The following is a 21,693-nucleotide window of genomic DNA, read 5'->3' as shown; positions in this document are numbered from 1 at the left end:
CACTGCACTCCAGTCTGGGTGACAGAGTGAGATTCCAACTCAAAAAAAAAAATAAAAATAAAAATAAAAATAAATAATTAAACTACAAAAAATGTGATGCCTTTTTTCCACTGGGTTCAGCACATTTTCTTAAGCCCCAATACTTTTAGGAAGACCTGATGAAAGTTTCAGTGACTGATTCTCTCATGAGTTTTTCACTAGTACCATATCACTGTTATCTCAGCTTACAAAGTGTATTTTAAATATTTAGCCAGCACTTTTCGTTTCTGAATCCCAAGACATTTATAACACAATGATTAAAACTCAACTCAAGCAACAAATTGGACTTCATTTTTACACTGGTGTTTTTCTTCACTGGAAATTCCCTTTTGTAGTTTTCAAAAGACTTTAAGTTTCTCTCTCTCTCTCTCTCTCTCTCTCTCTCTCTCTCTCTCTCTCGTGCATGCTCTGTGTGTGTGTATGTGTGTGTTTACACATGGTAGTTTTACATGAAATGTCTCTTCCACTACTTCCTAAATCACAGTTTTTAAAGTAAAGTTTGTGAAATCTATTTAATTCAATAGCATTAATGTGATGCTAATTCTCCAAAGTAGAAAATGCAGTTTAAAAAGGAAAAGGAAATCCACTGGTTTATCCAAACTATCAGCTCCAGTATATGCTTGCAATAGTAGTTAAGCTCCGGATCAGATGAAATGTGACCTCCAGTCCTATCATTGTAAACCCTTATTGCTGAGATTGCTGAGATAATCATGAAATCGAGCATGCAGACAGACAGTATCTTCCCATAGACTTTTGACAGGGGCTGGTATTAAACCACCCTGCCTAATGAACCAATTTTTTATTCAAGCAGATCTAGACAGGAGAGAAATGAAATAGATTCCACTACAGATCACTGTTTACCTGAATGCAAGATGCATAATGAGGTTTTGAAACTTCAGGATGACATCTAGGAGGTGATGACAACTCCTACGTTATAAAGGAATGACTAATACAAACCCACTCGTGCACGATTCTCTTTCCACAATTATCAAATGTGTTTAATAAAGTGACAGTTTAAAAATCACCAGTTATATGCTCGATTGCAAAGATATGCAGTATGCTCCAGGATATGTACTGTTTTGCTGTTTGGGAGTGTTTCATGTATGGTTTTAAAATACAGGTCTTCCTCAAATAGTATAGGTGATATTGTTACTGGAATGTAATTTTCTCTAGGTTCCTACTACTTCTGTTTCTGACGGAAGAAAACAAATTTATGATAAATGGAAATAAAATTCCATATGTCGAGATTTTCTATTGATTGTACCTTTCAGAATTGTATGTTTGCAGAGTCTTTGTGAGTGATGGGGCTTGAAAGGGACTGTAGGTATGAGATGCTCACTGACTGCCCCTGAATTCATGCTTTTCTTCTGTCTTCTACATCATCCAAACAGCTTTCTATATTTGCAGTGGCTCAGGACAAGGTCACTGAGTGCTGAGGTCTGTGATTCCACATAGTATAAGAACAGAGTTCTGGGGTGTATGTGTAACAGCATCCCATATACTGCTTTCCAATAGAAAAACAATTTAATTGTTACCACAGATATCCATATTTTTTTAAGTCTTTTCCCCACTTTGTATATATATATTTTTTTGATTACCAAAATAATCTACATTATGCAAAACCAAAGAATACAAGCAACACAGAAAGGGAATGCCCATGTAACCTCACCCCCAACAGGTAGCCTCAGAAATGAGTTGCTGTATAGGTTTCTTTTGTTATATGCTGCCAATTCTTTTATAGTAATATGAAGATTTGATTATTAGGAGTATTTTTCACAAACTCTATATACTATTCTGCAATTTTTTTCACTCAATTATATGTTTGGACCTTTTGCAATTTCAGCATTTTTATTTTCACTTCATCTTTCTTAGACTACAATTTATTTAACCATTCCTCTGTGGGGGACATCTGAGTTTCCACCAATTTTTTCTTCTATTTCAAGTAATGTGTGAATATTCTTTTCTGTAAAGCTGTGTGAAGTTGTGAGAATAATTTTGAAATAGAAATTTAGCAAAATCAGAAAGCTGAATCAAAAACTATAAAAAGGCTGGGTGTGGTGGCTCACACCTGTAATCCCAGAACTTTGGGAGGCCAAGGCAAGAGGCCAAGGCAAGAGGCCAAGGCAAGAGTCCAAGGGTTTGGGACCAGCCTGAGCAACATGATGAGACCTTGTCTCTACAAAAAAATTTAAAAATTAGCTGGACGTGGTGGCATGAGCCTGTCGTCCCAGTTACTCAGTAGGCTGAGGTGGAAGGATTACCTGAGCCCAGCAGGTTGAGGCTGCTGTAGCCATAAGTGTGCCACTGCACTCTAGCCAGGGCTTGGGTGACAGAGTAAGACTCTGACTCAAAAACAAAACAACAACAACACGTTATAAAATTTTTCAATTTTATTCTATATTGCCTTAAATTGTATACGCTTTTTTCACCATGACAATTAGACACCTACTGAAGATCTATGAGAATGCTAATTTCCCTATGCTCTTGCCTGCCCTAAATATTATCATTCTGTTTTATAACTGTCAGGAGAAAAATGCGAGTTCGCTGTGTAAATTTTACTTTCTATTGCATGTGGGGTTGAAACTCTATGCATTTTAGTCCACAACAGTATTTCTTCTTCCAAGTATTCCCTGTTCATATTCTTTGGTCACTTTTCTATTGGACTGTAGATCTTTTTCTTTGATTTGTAGGGGTTATCTACGTATTAAAAACATTAATATTTTACTTATTGTGTATTGCAAATAGTTTTCCTGCTTTTTTGTTTGTTTTTGCATTTTATTTGTGGAGACTTTTGAGATAAATTCCTATGATTAAACTTGGCCTTCACGATGTCTTGGGGTTTGTGATTAGCTAATAATATAATAATAAAAGCTTTTCTTACTCCCCATCTCCAACACACACACACACACACACACACACACACACACACACACACACACACACACATTACAGGTTGAGTATCTCTTATCTGAAATACTTGGAACCAGAAGAGTTCGAAGTTTGGATTTTTTCAGATTTAGAAATATTTGCATTTTAATCACCAGTTCAGCATCCCAAATCCTGAAAATTTGAAATGGAAACTACTCCAATGAGCATTTCCTTTAAGTGTCAGATTGACACTCAAAAAGTTTTAGATTTGGGAGCATTTTAGATTTTGGATTTTTGAATTTGAGATGCTCAACCTGTATATACCTTTTCTCTTGTATTTTCTCCCAATATGTTTATGGCTTCATGCTTTACAGTTAGATATTTAATAAATAGAGGAAAGTGTGTGTGTGTGTGTGTGTGTGTGTGTGTGTGTGTGTGTGTGTGTGTGTGTGTGTGTGTACTGCAAGTCAAGTGGCTATAGTCTAGTATTCTCTTGTCATGGAGATATAAGCATTTGGGGAGGAAGGTTTCTTTACAACAGGACTGTGTAAGTCATTTTATTTGCCCCCAGAAAGAAAAAGGAAAAGGAGTGTTATAAAGTAGCATATACTTTCATACATGACTCATTCTTAATACAAAATGGATCTTGTTTGTTGGGTACCCCAAATACCATTATAGCAAAAAATTAAAACAAAATAAACCTCTGCTATTTCTGGAATTACCTGGGTGTTTACTATACTTAATGCAAAATTTCATTTGTTTAAGGTCATTTACAGCAGATGTATCCCAAACCATTTTGCTACTGATGTTCATCAATTACTCAAATTTTAAAACAAATACTCGGTGGTATTCACCTATGTAATCTCCTTTTAATCAGTCATGGCAAAGTGTAACTTTTGCACCTATTTACACTTCCAATTTATAGAGAATTGCTAGCGAAAGCACATTGTTGTCATAATATTTTTTTTTTCATTCTGAGGTAAGACAATAGCCAGAAGGGAACAAAAATGACAAAATTACAGCATTTTAAGTCTCTTAACTTTAATCATTTGAAGGTGGAATTGCCTGTCAAGTGCCTGTGCCAACAATAACTATTTCTTGCTGCCAAGTTTCATCAGTAACAACCATCTTATAAATGAATTTATGCATCTGATTTGTAGCAAGTAAATATACCATACTTTAGGAAGAAGGAAACCTACAAAAACAAGCTTCTTTGACAATCTTTGAAGCTTTGAGTACTGACTTTGAGAAAAACTATTTTGCTTTGTTTATACAACTTGACATTTTGGTTTTGCTCAGTGTTGCCTTGCAGTTAAGCAAAGGGGCAGGAGATAAGTAAAGTGACATTACAATGTATTTCAAAATAGAGAGAATTACCATATTCACAGATGGTGCAGATGCTCCCCTGTTAGTGTTTCTTTGTAACTTTATCCTCACAGAATTTTCTGAGAGGGCATCCCAGCATGGAGATACTTCTGTACAAAACACAACTCTTCTAGAGAGGAGGGAGTCTTGCTCAGAAATCATTGGTCAAGGAGGGTTGCAGTTCACTTGGTTTGGGAGAAAGGGAATCTTTGCAAAGAACGGTATAAATAGACTTATAATAACCACTAGAGGTGGTGCTGACTGAATCTATAGAATATATATCCATGTGCATATGGATTTGCATGAGACACATGCACCAAACAAGTAAATGTAGCATATTTCCTTCCACCCTCTCTCAGCAAAAGCCAATAAATCTGTTAGCTACTTGTGGCTCTGCAGATGGCCTCTACTTGCTTTGGTCAAACAACTTGGTCTTTCCTAACCTCCTTATGTGTTGCATAACATGTGCCAGGCAACCACCCTCAGAATGGTCATTCCTCAGAGGAGGATCTTTATTCTAATGTAATTTCTCAGTCCCTCTGCTTGAAATTCTCCAGATTCTTTTTTGAGCATTTCTTAATTTGAAGGACCACTCTTCTTACTTTGTTGCTAAACAGGTCTTGCTAGTATTAGACATGAAGGTATTGACCCGGGTCATTTGTTTCAATGCACACTGTCTAAATGCCATTTTCCTGCCACTTGGCATTGCTTTCTCTTTCTGTTCTTAAAGCAGTGGGCGAGGTAGTAGGGCTTGCCCTTGCTTTAGGAGGGAGAAGAATGACTTTCAGGGTGACTGCTGTCTAAATACTGGAGTTCAACTCTACAAGCCTCATTGGCTCTCCATTGCCACCCATACTCCTGGAGTTTGATGGTTGAGCTACTCATACCACTGAACATGAGCCCCACAAACATGTTTATTGGACTTCTTTACTCAGTACATTTTAAAGAGTAGAGGAATGGAATTCCTACATAGGGCCAATATCAAGAACTGAAGTGTGATTAATGATAGGGCAAGTTATGGCCACAAGGGACGTAAAGATTAGAACTACTTCATTGCCCCTCTTCGCTTGTCTCATGTGGGCAGCGGTACTGAAGTTATTTTCTGCTATATTCCTTCATGACCCTTTGTCTGACCTGTTTGCCCACCAATTTGACATATTGCATACATGCTGTAGTCAGAATAGGGCTTGTTCTCAAAGGCATTAACGTTAAATGTTTTGCTCTTACAGGTGAATCCATATCTTTAACAATGCATTTTTTGCTCCATTATCTTATTCTTGATTTTAAAGGCATACCTAGTTATGCACACAGAGAAAGTTCAAAGTAAATCAGGGTATCAGAAAACTCAGTGAGAGTAAGAATGAAGGAGGCATAGATATTGTAATGTTTTTCTCTTCTCTTCACTTTTTATTTGCATTTCCAGTAAATCTGCATTTATTACAAAATAGTAAACTTTTTTCAGAAAGAGATTTTTACAACTGTAGGTTAGAGATTGAAACAGTACATGATAGGGAAATTAGAAGGAAGGGGAGCTTGAGCTCAGGAGTTCAAGGCTGCAATGAGCTGTGATCCAGTCTAGGTGACAGAATGAGATCCTGTCTCTAAGAACATAAATAAAATTTGACAAAGAAGGGGATAGGGCACTGTGGCTGGACCCAGGAAGGCATGGGGAACCAAACAAACTTTTGGCTATAATACTAAGTTGGAAATTCATTGTGTAAAATATTGATTTTGGTTATTTAAAAATAATTAAGCTTATAAATCATTGACATTTGGATCTTATCAACTATATAACAATGTTAACACTTTAAAGCAGACAGAAGCTTAATTTCACATTCTTGAGCCTGGGACTGATATTATTTTATCTGAAATTTACATCTCAAATTAAAATGAGTAGTACTTAATGCTGTATTATAAATCATTTCCATTGAGAAAATACCATAATAACTTATCAAGGAATCAAGTTGCTAAATTAATTCAAACAGGACTGATAAAGAGCATAAGAGCATTTAAATAATACCAATAATAGGAGCAACACAATAGCAGCTCCACCACCATAATAATAGTAAATATTTACTGACCAACAATAGTAAAAACATTTAATGTACTCTAGTCATATACCTCAATGGTTTACATGGATTACTTAATTTAATCCCCACAGCTATGCTATGAGATATTTTTTATTATCGTCTTTGGTTTACAGGCAAGAAAGCAAAATTTAGGGAGGTTGAGCAATTTATGTAAGTCTGCCCTGCAACTACTGTACTATACTACTTCTCTATAGCATGAAAAGATTTCTGGATTGTTGAGTTTAATTGAGATAGTAGACCTGGAACCCAGGGAGAAGTCTCCCTCTCTGTAGCTGCAGGTTATGTACAAAATGAGCCTGCTTGGACCAATAGCCTCTCATGATTTTCTTCCAGCTTCTGTATTCTAAGATTTCTACAAGTCCCGAGTTCTTGAGTTTGCCTTGTATACTCTACAGAATTCCTGAGTTCAAAATTAAACAAGCGATGCACAGGACAGTAGAATGCATGAATACTATAAGGTATTACAGGGGCATTTTGGATAATAGTTCTTCTTCCACCACCAAACTCTTCCAACCAACACGTTTTGTTTGCTAGTTGTATATTTTAAGACAGAGAAAGAGAAGTCATATTAGGATCCAGGAGTTTGGGTTAAAGCTATGTTCTAAATAATAGTCCACTGACTACCAATGTATAAATTTGAAAAGTGAGGTCAAAACCAGTCATCAGGACTAGAGTTGAGTACCTGTTGCTTTTAAGTCATGATCCAGTTAACACTCAGTCAAAAAATCTGATGCAACAATCCTTTTCCGTGAATTTATTCAACCTGCTTGAATAAATCAAATTGATTATGATTAATTAGATTAAATGAAGTTGTATATTTAGAGTAGTCAGCATTGTGCTGACTGGCGTGCAAGAAGTATTCAACAAATGCTAGTTGCTACCATATTATTATAGTTATTATCATAATTATCATTACTGTCCCTTTCACAGATGTGTGAATCATTTTTGCTTAACATGTGCCTGTGTCTCCATTACACTGAATAGAAAAATCATAGAACAGAAAAAAGTCTGTAATGGAAAAGTTAACAGATATTTTCACCATCTTAACTTTTTAAAATTACCCTTTCACCTTTTATTTAAGATGTCCCCTGGAGGGTCCCACATTCCCCAGAAGAATCCACTGATAGCCTCGGTATTAAGGATCTTGGTGGAAGAACTGAGCTGCTTCTCTTAATGAACAGACTAATTCTATGTGTAAACACATCACCCTGGAGTTAGGAGGACATTCCAAGGAAGCTGTGGATGGGCAAACTGCAGGTTCTGTGGATTAAGAAGATTGCAAAACACCAGAGAGGAGTTTGGCAAGGTGTTAGTTAACATGCCCATGTTTTTAATTTAAGTGGAAAAAAGGACTCAGATTGTGATTCACATATAGGGTGTCAGCAAAGGGAAACATCCTTTTCAATTGTATATCTTTTGCTTTAGAGATGGTAAAATCCAATGCAAAGATCTAGTCCTAAAGTGAACATGAGTCTGGATAGTGTGTTAGAGCATCATAAATAAGGAAACTTCTGAAGGGCTTCATTTCCTTGTTTGCAGATCAGGGTCTTTGGCCATTCTCGACTCATAATACCCCCTGGCCCCTGGCTCAGACATGAGGCTTACGTTTGTACTTCCATTCAGGATGTTTTTGGAGAAGTTCTGGCTGATCTGTTTCCAGAGCTTTGCATTGACATCTGTCATGGAAATGGCCCAAAGAGCATCTGGGCAACCTCCTACTCCATGGCAAAGGCTGAATCACCTCCTAGGCCAAGTTCAGCTGGTGGCTATTTCAAATGGCAAAGGCTGTACCAGAATACCAAATCCTTACCTTCTGCAAGAGAAGGAGAAAGTCCAAGAAATACAGTGGCAGAACTGGATTAAAAGTGGACAGACAGTATGGTCACTCTGAACTCTGCCCTTTGGAAGTATTTCCTGCCTGTCTGAATGCCCATGACTCAGGGAAACTCCTCTGTTGTAAAGTCCATGAGCCTATGGAAGCAGTGTTCAAAGTGACTTCTTCTGAACCACAGGCATGCTAACTTTGACTTTTCTCCTGGATACATGAATATAATTCCATGAAAGGGTTGTGATGACCCTGTTCTTCCTCATGCCTTTGTTTCATTTACACAGGAAAATACTGGCATGCTCTGTGAGCATGGGAATGACTTGAAGTTATTCAAATTATTTCCAGCAAATGCAACACCCTAGAAAAAAACACATGTTATTGTTAATCCAAGAATATAGCAGAGTAGAGTCATGAAGTCATCCCAGATGGTGAGAGCAGATGGAAGTGCAAGAGGATAAATCACACATTACAACTATGATTAGGGCAAAGACGAGTTTAATGGAGGAAATCACAACATTATCACAACAACCAGGTATAACATAAAATAAGGATGAGTTTCCAGGAGACAATATAAACTCAGGAACTAACTGAAGAGGAAAGACATCATCCAAGTGAAGAAAGGGTCATCTATCGAATGACAACATTTCAATCTTACAATTTTCCATATCTTAAGTACCCTAATAATCCTAATTATTTGCATATTATGATTATTTACCATGTTTGAAAGTTACATGTTAAATTGTCTGAAACTAGCCAAATCTCGTTATCAGTGTAGTTCTTGAAATCTGTGAAATGCCAACCATCTCTTTTTATATGTCAACATTGATTAAATATTTAGTCACAGGTAACCTTTCTTCTCAAAGAGCGGTCTTCATGCAGGCATCATCAGCATTATGTGAGAGCTTTTCTTAGAAATTCAAATTCTCCAACCCCACTTAAATTTACTGAATCAGAACCTTCATTTTGGCATGGTCCCCAGGTCATGAATAAGCCAATTAAAATTTTAGGAACATCTGTATATAATGTGAATGCACCAGGAAAAGTATATGCTAAGTACAAGGTCTTATATATTTTGGGTCAGCCAGTAGAATAGGGAAAAAATGTGTAAGTCAATCTAATCAGTTTCTTTATATCACATTTGCTTATTTTTGCATCACTATTTCAAAAATGATTGGGCCTAGCTTCTTAACCTGTTTTGAGTGACATTTTTATGTTAACTTAAGAGAGACATGGAAATGAGAAAAATAATAGATGATAATCCCCAAACTAATGGATGTGGTGGGTCTTGTTGAATGGAAAACAAACAAGATCTGGTGTTAGGTGAGTCTGTCCATCAACGTCAGGGAAGAATTCACCCTCTAATCAAAGACCTTCAGAGAGAATGATTCCTCCTTCATCTGTTTGAGGCAGACATGCTTGAGTGTAACATAAATCATCATGGCTGAAGTTGGAGCCACTTTTCTCTTGCTCAGTCATTAAGAGAGATAGAAGCCACTCTTCTCTTGTGATTCAGGAGGTGGAGATACAGTATGTGGTAGAGCTTACCCTTTCCCTTCTAGTTCCTTTGTTCCTAAAACCATTTGCAAGACTTTGATTTTCAATACCTTTTTTTTAGACCTTGATGTCCAGTTGGCTATTGACTAATTGAGTCCCAAGTGACATTTCTGCAAGAGCTGCATTAAATCCAAGTACTGTAAGGCAAAAACCCACATGATGTTACACCATTTTGTTTGTTTCTCTCTAAAAATATTCCCAAATCAAATATCAAATGAAAAGCCATAACAAACACCACCAATAAACTCCCAAAAGGCCTCACAACATTTTTGTATCTTAACCAGCTTATGAAGTGCAGGTAAATAATTCAATTTAGGACTTCTCTTTTTGGTCCTATACTATTTTTTTCTTTTATGTGTAAACTTTTGAACTTGATTTTATACTACAGATAAATCATATGCTTTCAAATGTTCCATATGTGGGGTCCTTTAAGCTCCATACAAATGGAGAGGATCAGAACTCATGTTTTGGAAATCTTGACCTTTTATGTCAGGAACAAGTACTGGATCAAATTCACCTATATGAAATGGACATTGCTTCTAACTGGAGATGATAAACCTATTTGTTCAGTGACAGTTTTGTCCTGATGTATAGGATTTTGGTGATGTTTCTAATCCTACATAAGCTAGCAAAGAATTACCTTTCTAGTGACAGCAGAATTTCTTTGTGCCACTCGACAAATGGTTCAGGAGAGCATGAGAATACAGCCATTGAGGCTACATTCCTGGAACAACATCTAGCATTTTGCATGGTCAATGGAGAGTCCTAGCCATGAATGGATGGTACAACTGTTATAACCCTCATCTATCTTAAAACTCTAGCTTTAGCAGGCATACTGGAGTCTTACCAACTCTTCTGATCAAGTGAAGGACAACCTTGTTCACTAAAATAGCTTTAGGGGGACTATTTAGAATTTCCTTGGGTTTCTGGAGTTATATTGAGTAAGTGAGAAGGCTTTCTTAATTATTCATGGTGGGTAGTTGCTTAAGGGTGTGTGTGTTTATGTATATGCCTCTGTGTGTGTGTGTATGTATTCAATGAATCTGTTGCCCCCAAAGGTGTAAGTAGTTACTTCACAGAATTTTGCTTCAATATTTTGTCTGAGTATACCCACTTTGTAGAAGAAAAGACTAAGCTAAATTAACTGAAATAATAAGGTCTCCATTAGGCAAGCTGATGTTTTAAATCCATGGTAAAAGCTAAGGTGCATTGAGTGCTCCCTGCGGGGCCAGTCTCAGACTAGGTGTTTGGCACACAGTTCCTTATTCATTCCTCCCTGGCAACTGCCTATTATTATCCATGATTATCTCTGACTTAGAGGCAAAGAATTCCCATGAGAAGCCGATGACTCAGGTTCCAACCAAGTCTGCTTAAATCAGGATCTAGAAGCAAGGACTCGAGCACTTAGTTTCATGCAATAGCAACTCACTCGCCTGAGACCTAGAATTATAGCTGCGTAATTAACCCCCCCCCTTCTGCACAGTGTAGCTCAATGCCTGAAACTTAATAGTGGCTTACTACTTGTTTGTGGAATGAATAAATGGAATGACTCTAGAATGTAGGCTTCCTCTACAACCCACATCCACACTTGAGAAGAAAGAGCCAGATTTTTGTATTTCCAGGTTTTCTTCTTCAGAATTGCAAAAGGTCTGGTCAAGGAGCCTCACTTTGATAAGCATGCTCTTGTTGTCTCCAGTTAAATAACAAAGTACTCTTGAAATGCTTTATTTTCTGTATTTGTTTCATTCAGGAAGCAAAGTGAGAATGCTTTGGAAATAGAACATTTCATTTATAAGCTATCTTGCAGCTCACCATCGGTAATTCAAAACTATCCTTATATAAATCGGTATCATTATACCTTGAGAACTTTACTGAAAAATAATATTTGCAGACCTCTGATTTATAATATATCGCTCTGAAGGCAAAACTAATACAACAGCATTTGCTCCCTTGGGAGATTTCTGTACGGAATGTTTAGGAGAGACGTATATTAGACCTTCATAGGATCAATCTTGTGAAAAAATAAATGTTTAATGGGCTTTGGGCTTTACAAATGAGATTCTGGCTTAAGACCTAAATAGTATGGGGTCCAGAGTATGTCTTTCAGGAAAGAGATGACTAAAGGGAAATCTGGCCATTTCTCACCAGTTTGAGCTAAACATCCCATCATTTGTACATGCGTGATGACCTCAGCTACTTTCCCTTGTATTAAACCCATCCCAGTTGTATAGGGCACCTTGAATGAAAACGGTAGCTCTAGGCAAGGAAGAAGAAACTTTGTGATGGGGACATACTGAATATCTTATTGTGATCATTTGAAATATTGGAATTTGGAGGAAATATCCAGGGAAGAGTATTAAGATGGGGAAGGATGTAGGATATTTTAGTTGAAAAATCTGTATAATAAATGCAGCTGTAAATTTGTCTGGAGATAGAAGTAGCCTAGAAGGGAAGCTGTAAATAGAAAGTTGCTGACATTGGCCTTGGGAATAAGAGTTGTCCCTGAAACTCTGTGGTACTCCCACCTTTAGCACATAGCCTATGTAAGTTGGGTGCTTCATGAACATGTTTTAAATGAATGAACGAGGAAGTCTAGGAGTTCAATTGCATTTGAAAGGTATTTTTAAAAATTAAGAGACTATTTTGAGGAGTTTTATGTTTACAGAAAAACTTTGTAGAAAGTACAAAGTTTTCACATACTTCCTTCCACCTGCCTCCAGTTTTCTTATTATTTACATCTTGTATTAGTGTGGTATGTTGTTACAATTGATGAGCTAATCTTGACACACTGAGATTAACTGAAGTTTATAGTTTACATTAGGATTCAGTTTTGGTGTTGGACATTCTATGGGTTTGGACAAATGTATAATGACATGTATCCACCATTATAGTATCACGCAGAGTAGTTTCATTGCCTTAAAAATCCCCTGTGCTCTACCTGTTCATTCTTCCTTTCTCCCAAGACTGTGACATCTACTGTTTTTACTGTCTCCATAGTTTTTGTCTTTTCCAGAGTGTCATATAGTCCGAATCATACAGTATGTTGCCTTTTTAGATTAGCTTCTTTCACTTAGAAATATGCTATTTAGGGTATCTCCATGTCTTTTCATGGCTTGATAGCTCATTTCTTTTCAGCCCTGAATAATATTTCATTGTCTGGATGTATTGCAGTTTATCCATTCACCTACTGAAGGACAGCTTGGTTGCTTCCAAGGTTTTGGCAATTATGAATAGATGCAGTATAACTATTTGCATGCAGGTTTTTGCATGCACATAAGTTATGGAAGTCACATTTTTATAAGACATTTCTTCACTGCATTTTCTTTGTGCGAACATAGTTTTACATATAGGAAAGATGGATTTTATTTGAGATGAAGATGCATGATTGCATGCGTTTTTGCTAAATACTAACTGCAATACAAAGAAGTAAAATCTTCAATCCTCTGCTACCTGCCTAATCTGTATTATTGTATACAAAGTTGTTAAATGAGTAAAAGAGAGCATTATTCTTTCAAAGTATAAGTGGGGGTTATATTGCCTTATTGTTTCCTTCTATTTCAACTCATTAAGCTAATTACCATTTTCATAGTAATCAGGCTTAAATTAGTGTCACAGCCAAATAATCCCAAGCCCCAGCACACAGGTGGTTTGTTTAGCTGTACCAGATAACACCACAATAAATGTCTGCCTGATAATGATTTATCATGGGAAACAAATTGCTAAAATGGCCCTCGGGTGTCTTATTCCTTGGTTCTGAGTATGACATTTATGTATATGGTGTGGGTTCTGGGAACGTTTATCATTTGAGTTAAAAATTGAGAAAGATTGAACATACTCTAGCCCATGGCATTTGCACTCAAATAGTAAAAATATGTCTCGTAACAAATGACTTCGGTGTTGTTTTTGCATCCAGAATTATTTCTGCCACCTCTTTGGGCAGCTCACTCCTTTTCCCCCTATTCTGGACCAAGTAGGTGAGAGTATATCCTGTGATGAAATGTCTATCTCCACTGAGTATGATCTTCCTGCTGGGTAGGATGTATTCAGAATCCTATACTTAATTCTTTCTGCCACAGAGGATACCTGGTACCCTTGTAGAATATCAAATGTTGTAGTCATTCTATTATGACTAGATGGACTCCACTCTGCATTCAGTTCCCATGTTGAGACCAATGACACTGTGTGCACATGTGAGCACACATTCACACACACGAACATTCCAAGAGAATATGACAAGATTTTGAGGCTTTCTGGAAAAAGAAAGATAACTCCCAAATTAGTCCAAAAGGAGACTGATTCTAAGGCCAGGTACAGTGTCTTACACCTATAATCCCAGCAATTTGGAAGGCTGAAACAGGAGGACTTCTTGAGCCCAGGAGTTCAAGACCAACCTAGGCAACATAGCGAGACCTTGTCTCTACAAAAATAAAAAATAAATATCACCCAGACATGGTGGCACGTGCCTGTTGTCCCAGCTACTTTGGAGGCCGAGGCGGAAGGATCTTCTGAGGTCAGGAGGTCAAGGTTGTGGTGAGTTGTGATTGTGCCACTGCACTCTATCCTGGGCAACTGAGTGAGATCCCAGTGAATGAGAGAGGGAGAGAGACAGAGAGAGATATTGATTCAGCTTTTATGGTGAAGAATTGGACTTTGGTGTGCGTTTCTTTCATGCAGGCAGGCGCTTGCATAATTTGACCCTTCCACTGGCAGTAAAGGAGGAAATAACCAGAATTTCTTATCAGCTCATGGGGCGTAAGTGGAAGAGGGAGGAGGGAGACTTAAGAACTCTTAGCAGTCAAACACCAAAAAATGGAGCCAGATTTTTTTTTTTTTTTTTTTTTGAGTTGGAGTCTCACTCTGTCGCCCAGACTGGAGTGCAGTGGCCGCTCCCGGCCACCGCAGCCTCGACCTGCTGGGCTCCGGCGATCCTTCTGCCTCAGCTTTCCAAGTAGCCGGAGCTACAGGCGCGTGCTACCACTCCCGGCTGATTTTTTTTTTTTATTTATTGTAAAGATGAGGTCTCGCTGCCCAGGCGGGTCTCGAACCCGCGGGCTCAGGCAATCCACTCACCTCAGCCTCCCAAAGGCGCGGGATTACAGGCTGAGCCACCGAGCCTGGCTGGAGCCAGATTTTAATATACCAATCAAAAGCTAGCTGTATGCATGAACTGGTTACATTAAACAGCATATGACTATGTAGATCCCTGTGGAAACTATATATTAGTATGCTTCTCGTTTGTCCATCATTGTCTTTTGATTTGAGAGCTGGCGATGCCTTCCTAATAGAGAATCCATATTTCAGACCATTCTTCCAATTTCAACTGTTATATTTTGTTCTTGTAAGCAAACACAGAAATAGACCAAATGGTACAATTAAACCCCTATATGCTCTTAGCCCATATTTAACAATTATTAATTAATGACTGATCTTGTTTACTCTGTACCCCTTGCTCACTTCTTTCTCTGCAATCTTGTTATGAAGACAGCAGCCATCATATCATTTCATCCATGAGTATCTTAGTATATTTTGTTACAATTTTTTTTCATAATGTCTCTTTTACTCCTCTGTGATTCTCACTGAGTCTATCCACTTATGTCTACAGGGTTTGAGAGTCTGGGTTTTAGAATCAGGTTTAATTCTTACTTTCTGGTTCTCCCACTATCTAACTGTCTGAACTTGAACAGGTCACTTATCTCTTTATACCATTATTGCTCTTATCTATACAATAGAGCCAATGCTAATATACTCATAGGGTTCAGTGTGGTCTAAACAAAAGAACACATAATGAAGTCATTTGCATATAGAGAGTGCTCAATAGATGGTAGCAATTATTCTTGTTGTTACTGTTAATATTATTTTGAAGTTGTTTGGGAATGGTATATAATGTAAGTTTTGGGGAAACATGAAAAGGACAGGAAAAATGAAAGTATGAGGACTATTGATATTCATGATAGACAATTTTAGACTTGAGTATCTACTGTAAGTATTAAAAGAGGGCACTCAAAAAATACTTATGTATCTTTTGTTCATATAAGAGGAATATTGATGGCTTCATTTTCCCACATATAAGGGAAAAATGGTAGACTTCCTTATAACCTCAAGGCCACTGCCTGCTGGTGAGAGCATCTATCCAGCCTCTTTCTTATAGCAGCTTTCTCCAAGTGGCTCATGATCAATGAGCCTGATGCTTTTAGAATACGTTGTCAGGTCTCCCTGCAGGATCACTTCATAATATCCAGAGGCTCCAACTGTGTTTCTAAGTGACACTGAAGTCAATGACTGAATTTTCTTGGTGACTATGCTAAGAACCCTGCCACAGCTAGTCTTGATTACATCACATCCCATGTTGTGATCAGCATGTGACAAGATCCAATGTACAAGAGAATCTAGGTCCACCTTGAGAAATTAACCAACCAGTTGAGATGGGTAACCATCTCCCTTTCTTTTGTTAAGATTGAATTTTAAAATTAGTCTTTTTTTCCTCTCCAGGGCAAATCTTAAATGTTCTAGATGAGCTGGGATTGGCTAATAATACACTCATCTACTTCACATCAGACCATGGAGCACACATAGAAGAAGTGTCTACCAAAGGAGAAATTCATGGCGGAAGTAATGGGATCTATAAAGGTGAGAAATACTGGTATAGACAAGCTCTGACCTCCAGCTTATCCACCAGTCACTTTTTTCTTGATCTTAGAGCTTTTCTGTTGTTCTTCTGCTTTGCAATATATAGGACTTCCTTGTAACACATGACTAGGTCAGTCTTAAAGCCAAAATGGTTGTTTCTGTTATGGTCCCCTCAGAATTTAAAAAGCCCACATCCCATGTCATGACATTAGAGTGATGATGTGTATCCTCAAATGTAAATACAGCCCCATATTGTATAACTGATTAAAGCAAGACTTCTTCTACCCCCATATATGAATTTCCTATCACTACTGTAACAAATTAACACACATTTACTGGCTTAAAACAACACAATTTTATTAATTGACAGTTCTGGAATGCCGAAGTCAAAAATGGATGTCTCCCTGGTCTAAAATCAAGGTGTCAGCAGATCTGCATCCTTCTGCAAACTCTAGGGGAAAATCTGTCTCCTTGCCTTTTCCAGCTTCTAGAGACTGTCCACTTTCCTTGGTTCATGGTCCCTTCTTCCATTTCAAGACCAACAATTAAGCATCTTCAACATCCCTCTCTCTCTCTAACCTCTGCTTCCATAATCTAATCTCCTTCACTTACTCTGACCCTCCTGCCTCCCTTTTATAAAGACTTTTGAGATCATATTGGGCCCACCTGGATAATCCAGGATCATCTTCCTATCTCAAGATCATTAACTTAATCATATCTGCAAAATCTCTTTTGCCATGTGATGTAACATGTTCACAGATTTCAGGGATTAGCATGAGGCCATCTTTGGGAGGCCATTATTTTGCCTACTTGAACCCACAGTAGCATTTCAAGGTGAAATTCCTTTTGAAGCAACAGCTGAGCCATTTCCATGATGGATCAGGCATCACACTTGTCATTGGGGATATTCGATGAAACCCAGCTACCAGCTTATACAGTGTACTCTGCAAATACAAGACACACATATTTAATTCTAATACAGTGTGGCCTATCTCACAAAGAGATAAGATTCCTAAAAGGAATCTGTGCTTTAAGTGTACCACCCCCACCTGTGCACATTGAATCTGATCTGTGCTCCGGGTTGGGACACCCAACCAGATCTGCAGTGGATGTGGGCTGAAAGCACACGAAGAGTTAATGCCTTAGCCAAGGGGGGAAGATGAATCAGTTTACCTGAAAAGATATGAAAAAATAATATTTGGAATGTTTTTACCTATCAAGCTGGTGTCAACTTTCCTGGCACAGTATAACCCAACGTCAACACCAAGATTTTACAGTAAGAAAAAGGAGGGCATTTATTTGCAGAGCACCAAGCAAGGAGAATTGGGCAGGTCATGCTTAAAATCTGACCTCTCCAATGGCTTATAGGTAAGGGTTTTTAAAGGTGGGGAGGCAGAGGTTACAGGCAAAGTCATAAATCAATACATGGAGGCTATACATTGGTTTGACCTGAAAAGGCAACATATCTTGAGGCAGGGACCCACAGTTCTTAGAGTCAAAGATTTTCTGATTTGGTATTGGTTAAGGAAGTGAAGTTTTGTTTAAACACTTGGGGTCAAGAAAGGAATGGTAGGTCTGACCATGGATATAACTTTCTCCAGGCCCTTCAGGAACAAATTTAGAACAAATAACCATGATCAGAGTTCAGTCCTCAGTTCCCCCTTATCTGAGACCCATGTGCCAGCTGATGGCATTTGGTGAGGGTCTAAGTTTCTGAAAAACAACTCAGGGGCATAGGTTAAAATGTTATCTTTAGATTCTATAGGAAACCCAACATCTTATGAATCTAACTTCCTTGGCTATTATTTTAAGCTACTGTTACCTTCCTGTTTGTCAAGTTGCTCATTTACTTTTCAAAGCTAGCTAAGTGCCTGGAATTTTCCTTGAATGAACTTGAGATTTTTCTTTATCTTCATGTTTGAGGGTGCCCAGCAGGACCCTAAGCATGGTCCCTGCTCTGTCTCATTGGTATTTCAGTCTTGTTTCTGTGTGGCTATAACCTGTGTGGAGAGAGTGGTTTTTATTTTATTTTGTAGATTCCAGCGTCTCTAAAGATGGAGTTCCAGGCTGCATTCCACGCTCTAGTTCATCTATTCATTCATTCTCTCACTTAATGCCTGTTAGGTTCTAAAATAGCTTAGCAGCTGCTGAGGAGGCAACATGGACATAAATCACAGTAATAGAAGTGGTTAGAAAGTAATACGTTATTTAAGAAAGTTACATATGCAATGCTATGGCACCTCAGAGCAGAGAGAACTGACCACTGCCTGACAAATCTGAGGGGATCTTCATGGGAAGAGGAGAAGAGGAATCATATTTTGTATAGATAGTCCACTGAGAGACACAAGCAATATAGGTCAGAAAGAGATTGTCAAGGGTTTTGAATGATGGTTGGGGATTGGTATCATCATACAACCTTATAAGCATGTCAGTAGCTACTGCATGATTTTTTAAAAAGAAATGTATTAGATGTGTTAAAAATGTTTTCATTGCATGCTAAAAATATCATCAACATATGACACTATTAATGTCTCAGCTGCTGCTCTATTGCAAATCATTATCCTTTTGTCAAACTTAGCTGAAATCAAGTTAATGATAAAACACTTAAAATACGTTGCCCTAAAAGAAAGATGGGCATTCTTTCTAGCTATGGGAAGTAGGGTTCTGAATGTCAAGACATTTTGTTCTCTAAAACTGCAAGCTCAAACACAGACCTGTGGTTTCTACAGACACATCCCATTTAGTGCCCTGATTAAGAAAAAACAAAACAAAACCAAAAAAAAAAATTCCTTTTCTTAACAATAATGTCTTCTACTCTCCATCAAAATCCCTCAAAGATCTTTATTATTTTGAATTCGTTGATTCCATTGTATTTCCAAGTCAAATATGTTCTGCTGATAAAATCTACGGGCTAAGTTCATAGAATGGCTGGGTTTAAGTCATCCTCCTGTAGAATTTAACAGGTTCGTTCGTTTCTCTCTCTCTCTCTCTCTCTCTCTTTTCTGTTGAAGTCTCACTCTGTCACCCAGGCTAGAGTACAGGCTAGAGTGCAGTGGCACACTCACAGCCACTCCAGCATCAACCTACTGTATTTCTTTTAATGATAGGAGTGTTACATCTTTGCCGGTGTCTACATTTAAAAAGTATTAATTCAATATTACAGGGGTGAGGAAGTAGTAAGGACACTAATTGTATCCCTCATTTTTTTAAATTAAGAAAATGAGTTTGCAGTATGATTATTCTGTTTAGATGTATGTATGGGTAAATTTTGTCTTTGTCAAAATTCTCTAGCATAAAAGACAATTGGCAGATGGGGGTAGGGTCAAAAGCATATTTTGGATATAATTTTGGTCAAATTTTAGACATTTTGGCAATAAGCTCTATATAAAGTAGTTGAAATATTTACCACTGAGAACCTTCTGAAATAAATTTTCTTCTATTGTCCACATGCTTTGAATGATTATGTCAACCTAATAAAGCCAATTTTCTTAGGAATAATCCATTTTCCCATTTAATAATTAAAGAGTCATTATCTCCATTTGGGTTTGTGGTTAATTTGACAGTATTCCCATGATGTTATTATAATTTTCAAGATGAATAAATAAACAAAAAAAATCCCGTACCCATTACATTACTCTGTGACCTTTTATAACTTTTAAATGTACTGATTCCATCAGAGCTGTTAAAATATTGGCAGGGTCAGCACTGCTATTAACAGAGGATTTAAAATTTCCAGGCAATCCTGAGCTCTTTCTAGAAAACATGGATTATGGCTCTCCACTTGTGTTCCTGCACCCAGGGCAAGTATTGAGTCTATTTAAATCAGTGGGGTGGGTAAGCCTTGAGAAGATGCTTTGTTCTACACCTTTATCTATGTGTAGGCAGTTGAATGGGAGCTCTAGGTGAAAGTCCTACAAATCACAATTCTCATATTGAAGAAACAAGTGGCCCCACCCTCAGTTTCACTTATTGAAATCAGGATTTTCAGTTCTTGGAGCTCTGCTTGGGGAGAGAGGAGCCGAGAAATTCATGGAAACTCCTTCTCAACCTACATTGTGGCTTCTCCTCACCTGACCTGTGTCTTGAGGTTGGAGATCTCTGGGACTCTGTTCTAGGTTCCCCATTCCTTCTTCTTTTTAATATTTTATGTTTATTTTTTAGTCAGAATCTCACTCTGTCACCAAGAATGAAGTGCAATAGCATGCTCACAGCTACCACAACCTCGACCTGCTGGGCTCAGGTGATCCTTCCACCTCAGCTTTCCAAGTTGTTGGAAACATAGGTGTGTACCACCATGCCTGGCTAATTTTTTAATTCATTGTAGAGACGAGGTCTTGGCATGTTGCCCAGGCTGATCTCAAACCCGTGGGTTTAGGCATCCTCTTGCCTCAGTCTCCCAAAGTGCTGGGATTACTGGCATGAGCCACCACACCTGGGCCCCCATTCCTTCTTTATCTACAAGCTTGCCCTATGTGATCTCATCCAAACCTATGGCTTTAAATAGCATCTGAGAGCTGAGCATCCCACATATCTAGCCCTGACTCAGCCTTTGTGTACTTTGAGGTCCTGTACTTTGATGTCCAACTTCCCACTTGCTGTGGGGCATGGATGCTCCACATGCATACCATACATAGCAGATTGAAACTAGATACCTTATCAGCCAAGCCCAAGCCAATACATCCCCCAATCTGCCTGATCCTATTGAACTCTTCTTCCATGGATTCAACTCCAATGCTGGGTTGTTTTTTGGTTTGCTTGTTTTGTTTTTGCCTCTCTGTGACTCGTATGCACTCCATATTCTGACAACACATTCCATACACTTTCATTTTTAAGTATATCTGCCATTACTCCATTTTTGCCATCTCCATCAATTACCACCTCCTTCGGGTCATCATGGCCTATCCTGGGGATTTCTCCAATGAGTTTCTTGGTGGTATCCCTGTTTCTTCTTTGTTCTTACAATCCATTCTCCACCCACACACCAGAGTGAGCTTTTGTGAGCATAAATGTAATGAATGTACTCTGTTGAATTTCTGTGGGATGATATAACAAAGTACCACTGACTGGGTAGCTTAAAAGAAACAGAAAGTTATTATCTCTCAGTTCTAGAGGCCAGAAGTCTGAAAGCAAGGTATTGACAGTGCTAGGCTTCCTTTGAAGTCTGTAGGAGGGATCCATTGTTGTCTCATCTTAGCTTCTGATAGTTGCCAGCAATTGTTGGCATTTCTTGACTTGTAGACACATTACTTTAATCTCTGCTTCTTTCTTTCTTTTTTTTTTTTGAGTTGGAGTCTCACTCTGTCACCCAGACTGGAGTGCAGT

The 21,693-nt window shown here is 38.1% G+C and overlaps 1 protein-coding gene across 2 annotated transcripts in view; it reads left to right on the top strand.

The window, feature by feature from the left end:
- The window catches only part of STS (steroid sulfatase), a 175,833-nt gene that overhangs the window by 113,636 nt on the left and 40,504 nt on the right, over positions 1-21,693 (top strand). For both annotated transcript variants that reach the window (XM_008059069.2, XM_008059068.2), the window contains exon 7: positions 16,234-16,371. In XM_008059069.2, coding sequence (XP_008057260.1) covers positions 16,234-16,371 — 138 coding nt within the window. The remainder of the gene's footprint in view (positions 1-16,233; positions 16,372-21,693) is intronic.

The sequence above is a fragment of the Carlito syrichta genome, unplaced genomic scaffold (assembly GCF_000164805.1).
Source record: "Carlito syrichta isolate Samal-C Ts95f unplaced genomic scaffold, Tarsius_syrichta-2.0.1 Scaffold303684, whole genome shotgun sequence".
NCBI classification, from domain to species: Eukaryota; Metazoa; Chordata; class Mammalia; order Primates; family Tarsiidae; genus Carlito; species Carlito syrichta.
Note: the sequence above shows the minus strand (reverse complement) of the source record. Positions and strands in the feature narration are given on the sequence as shown.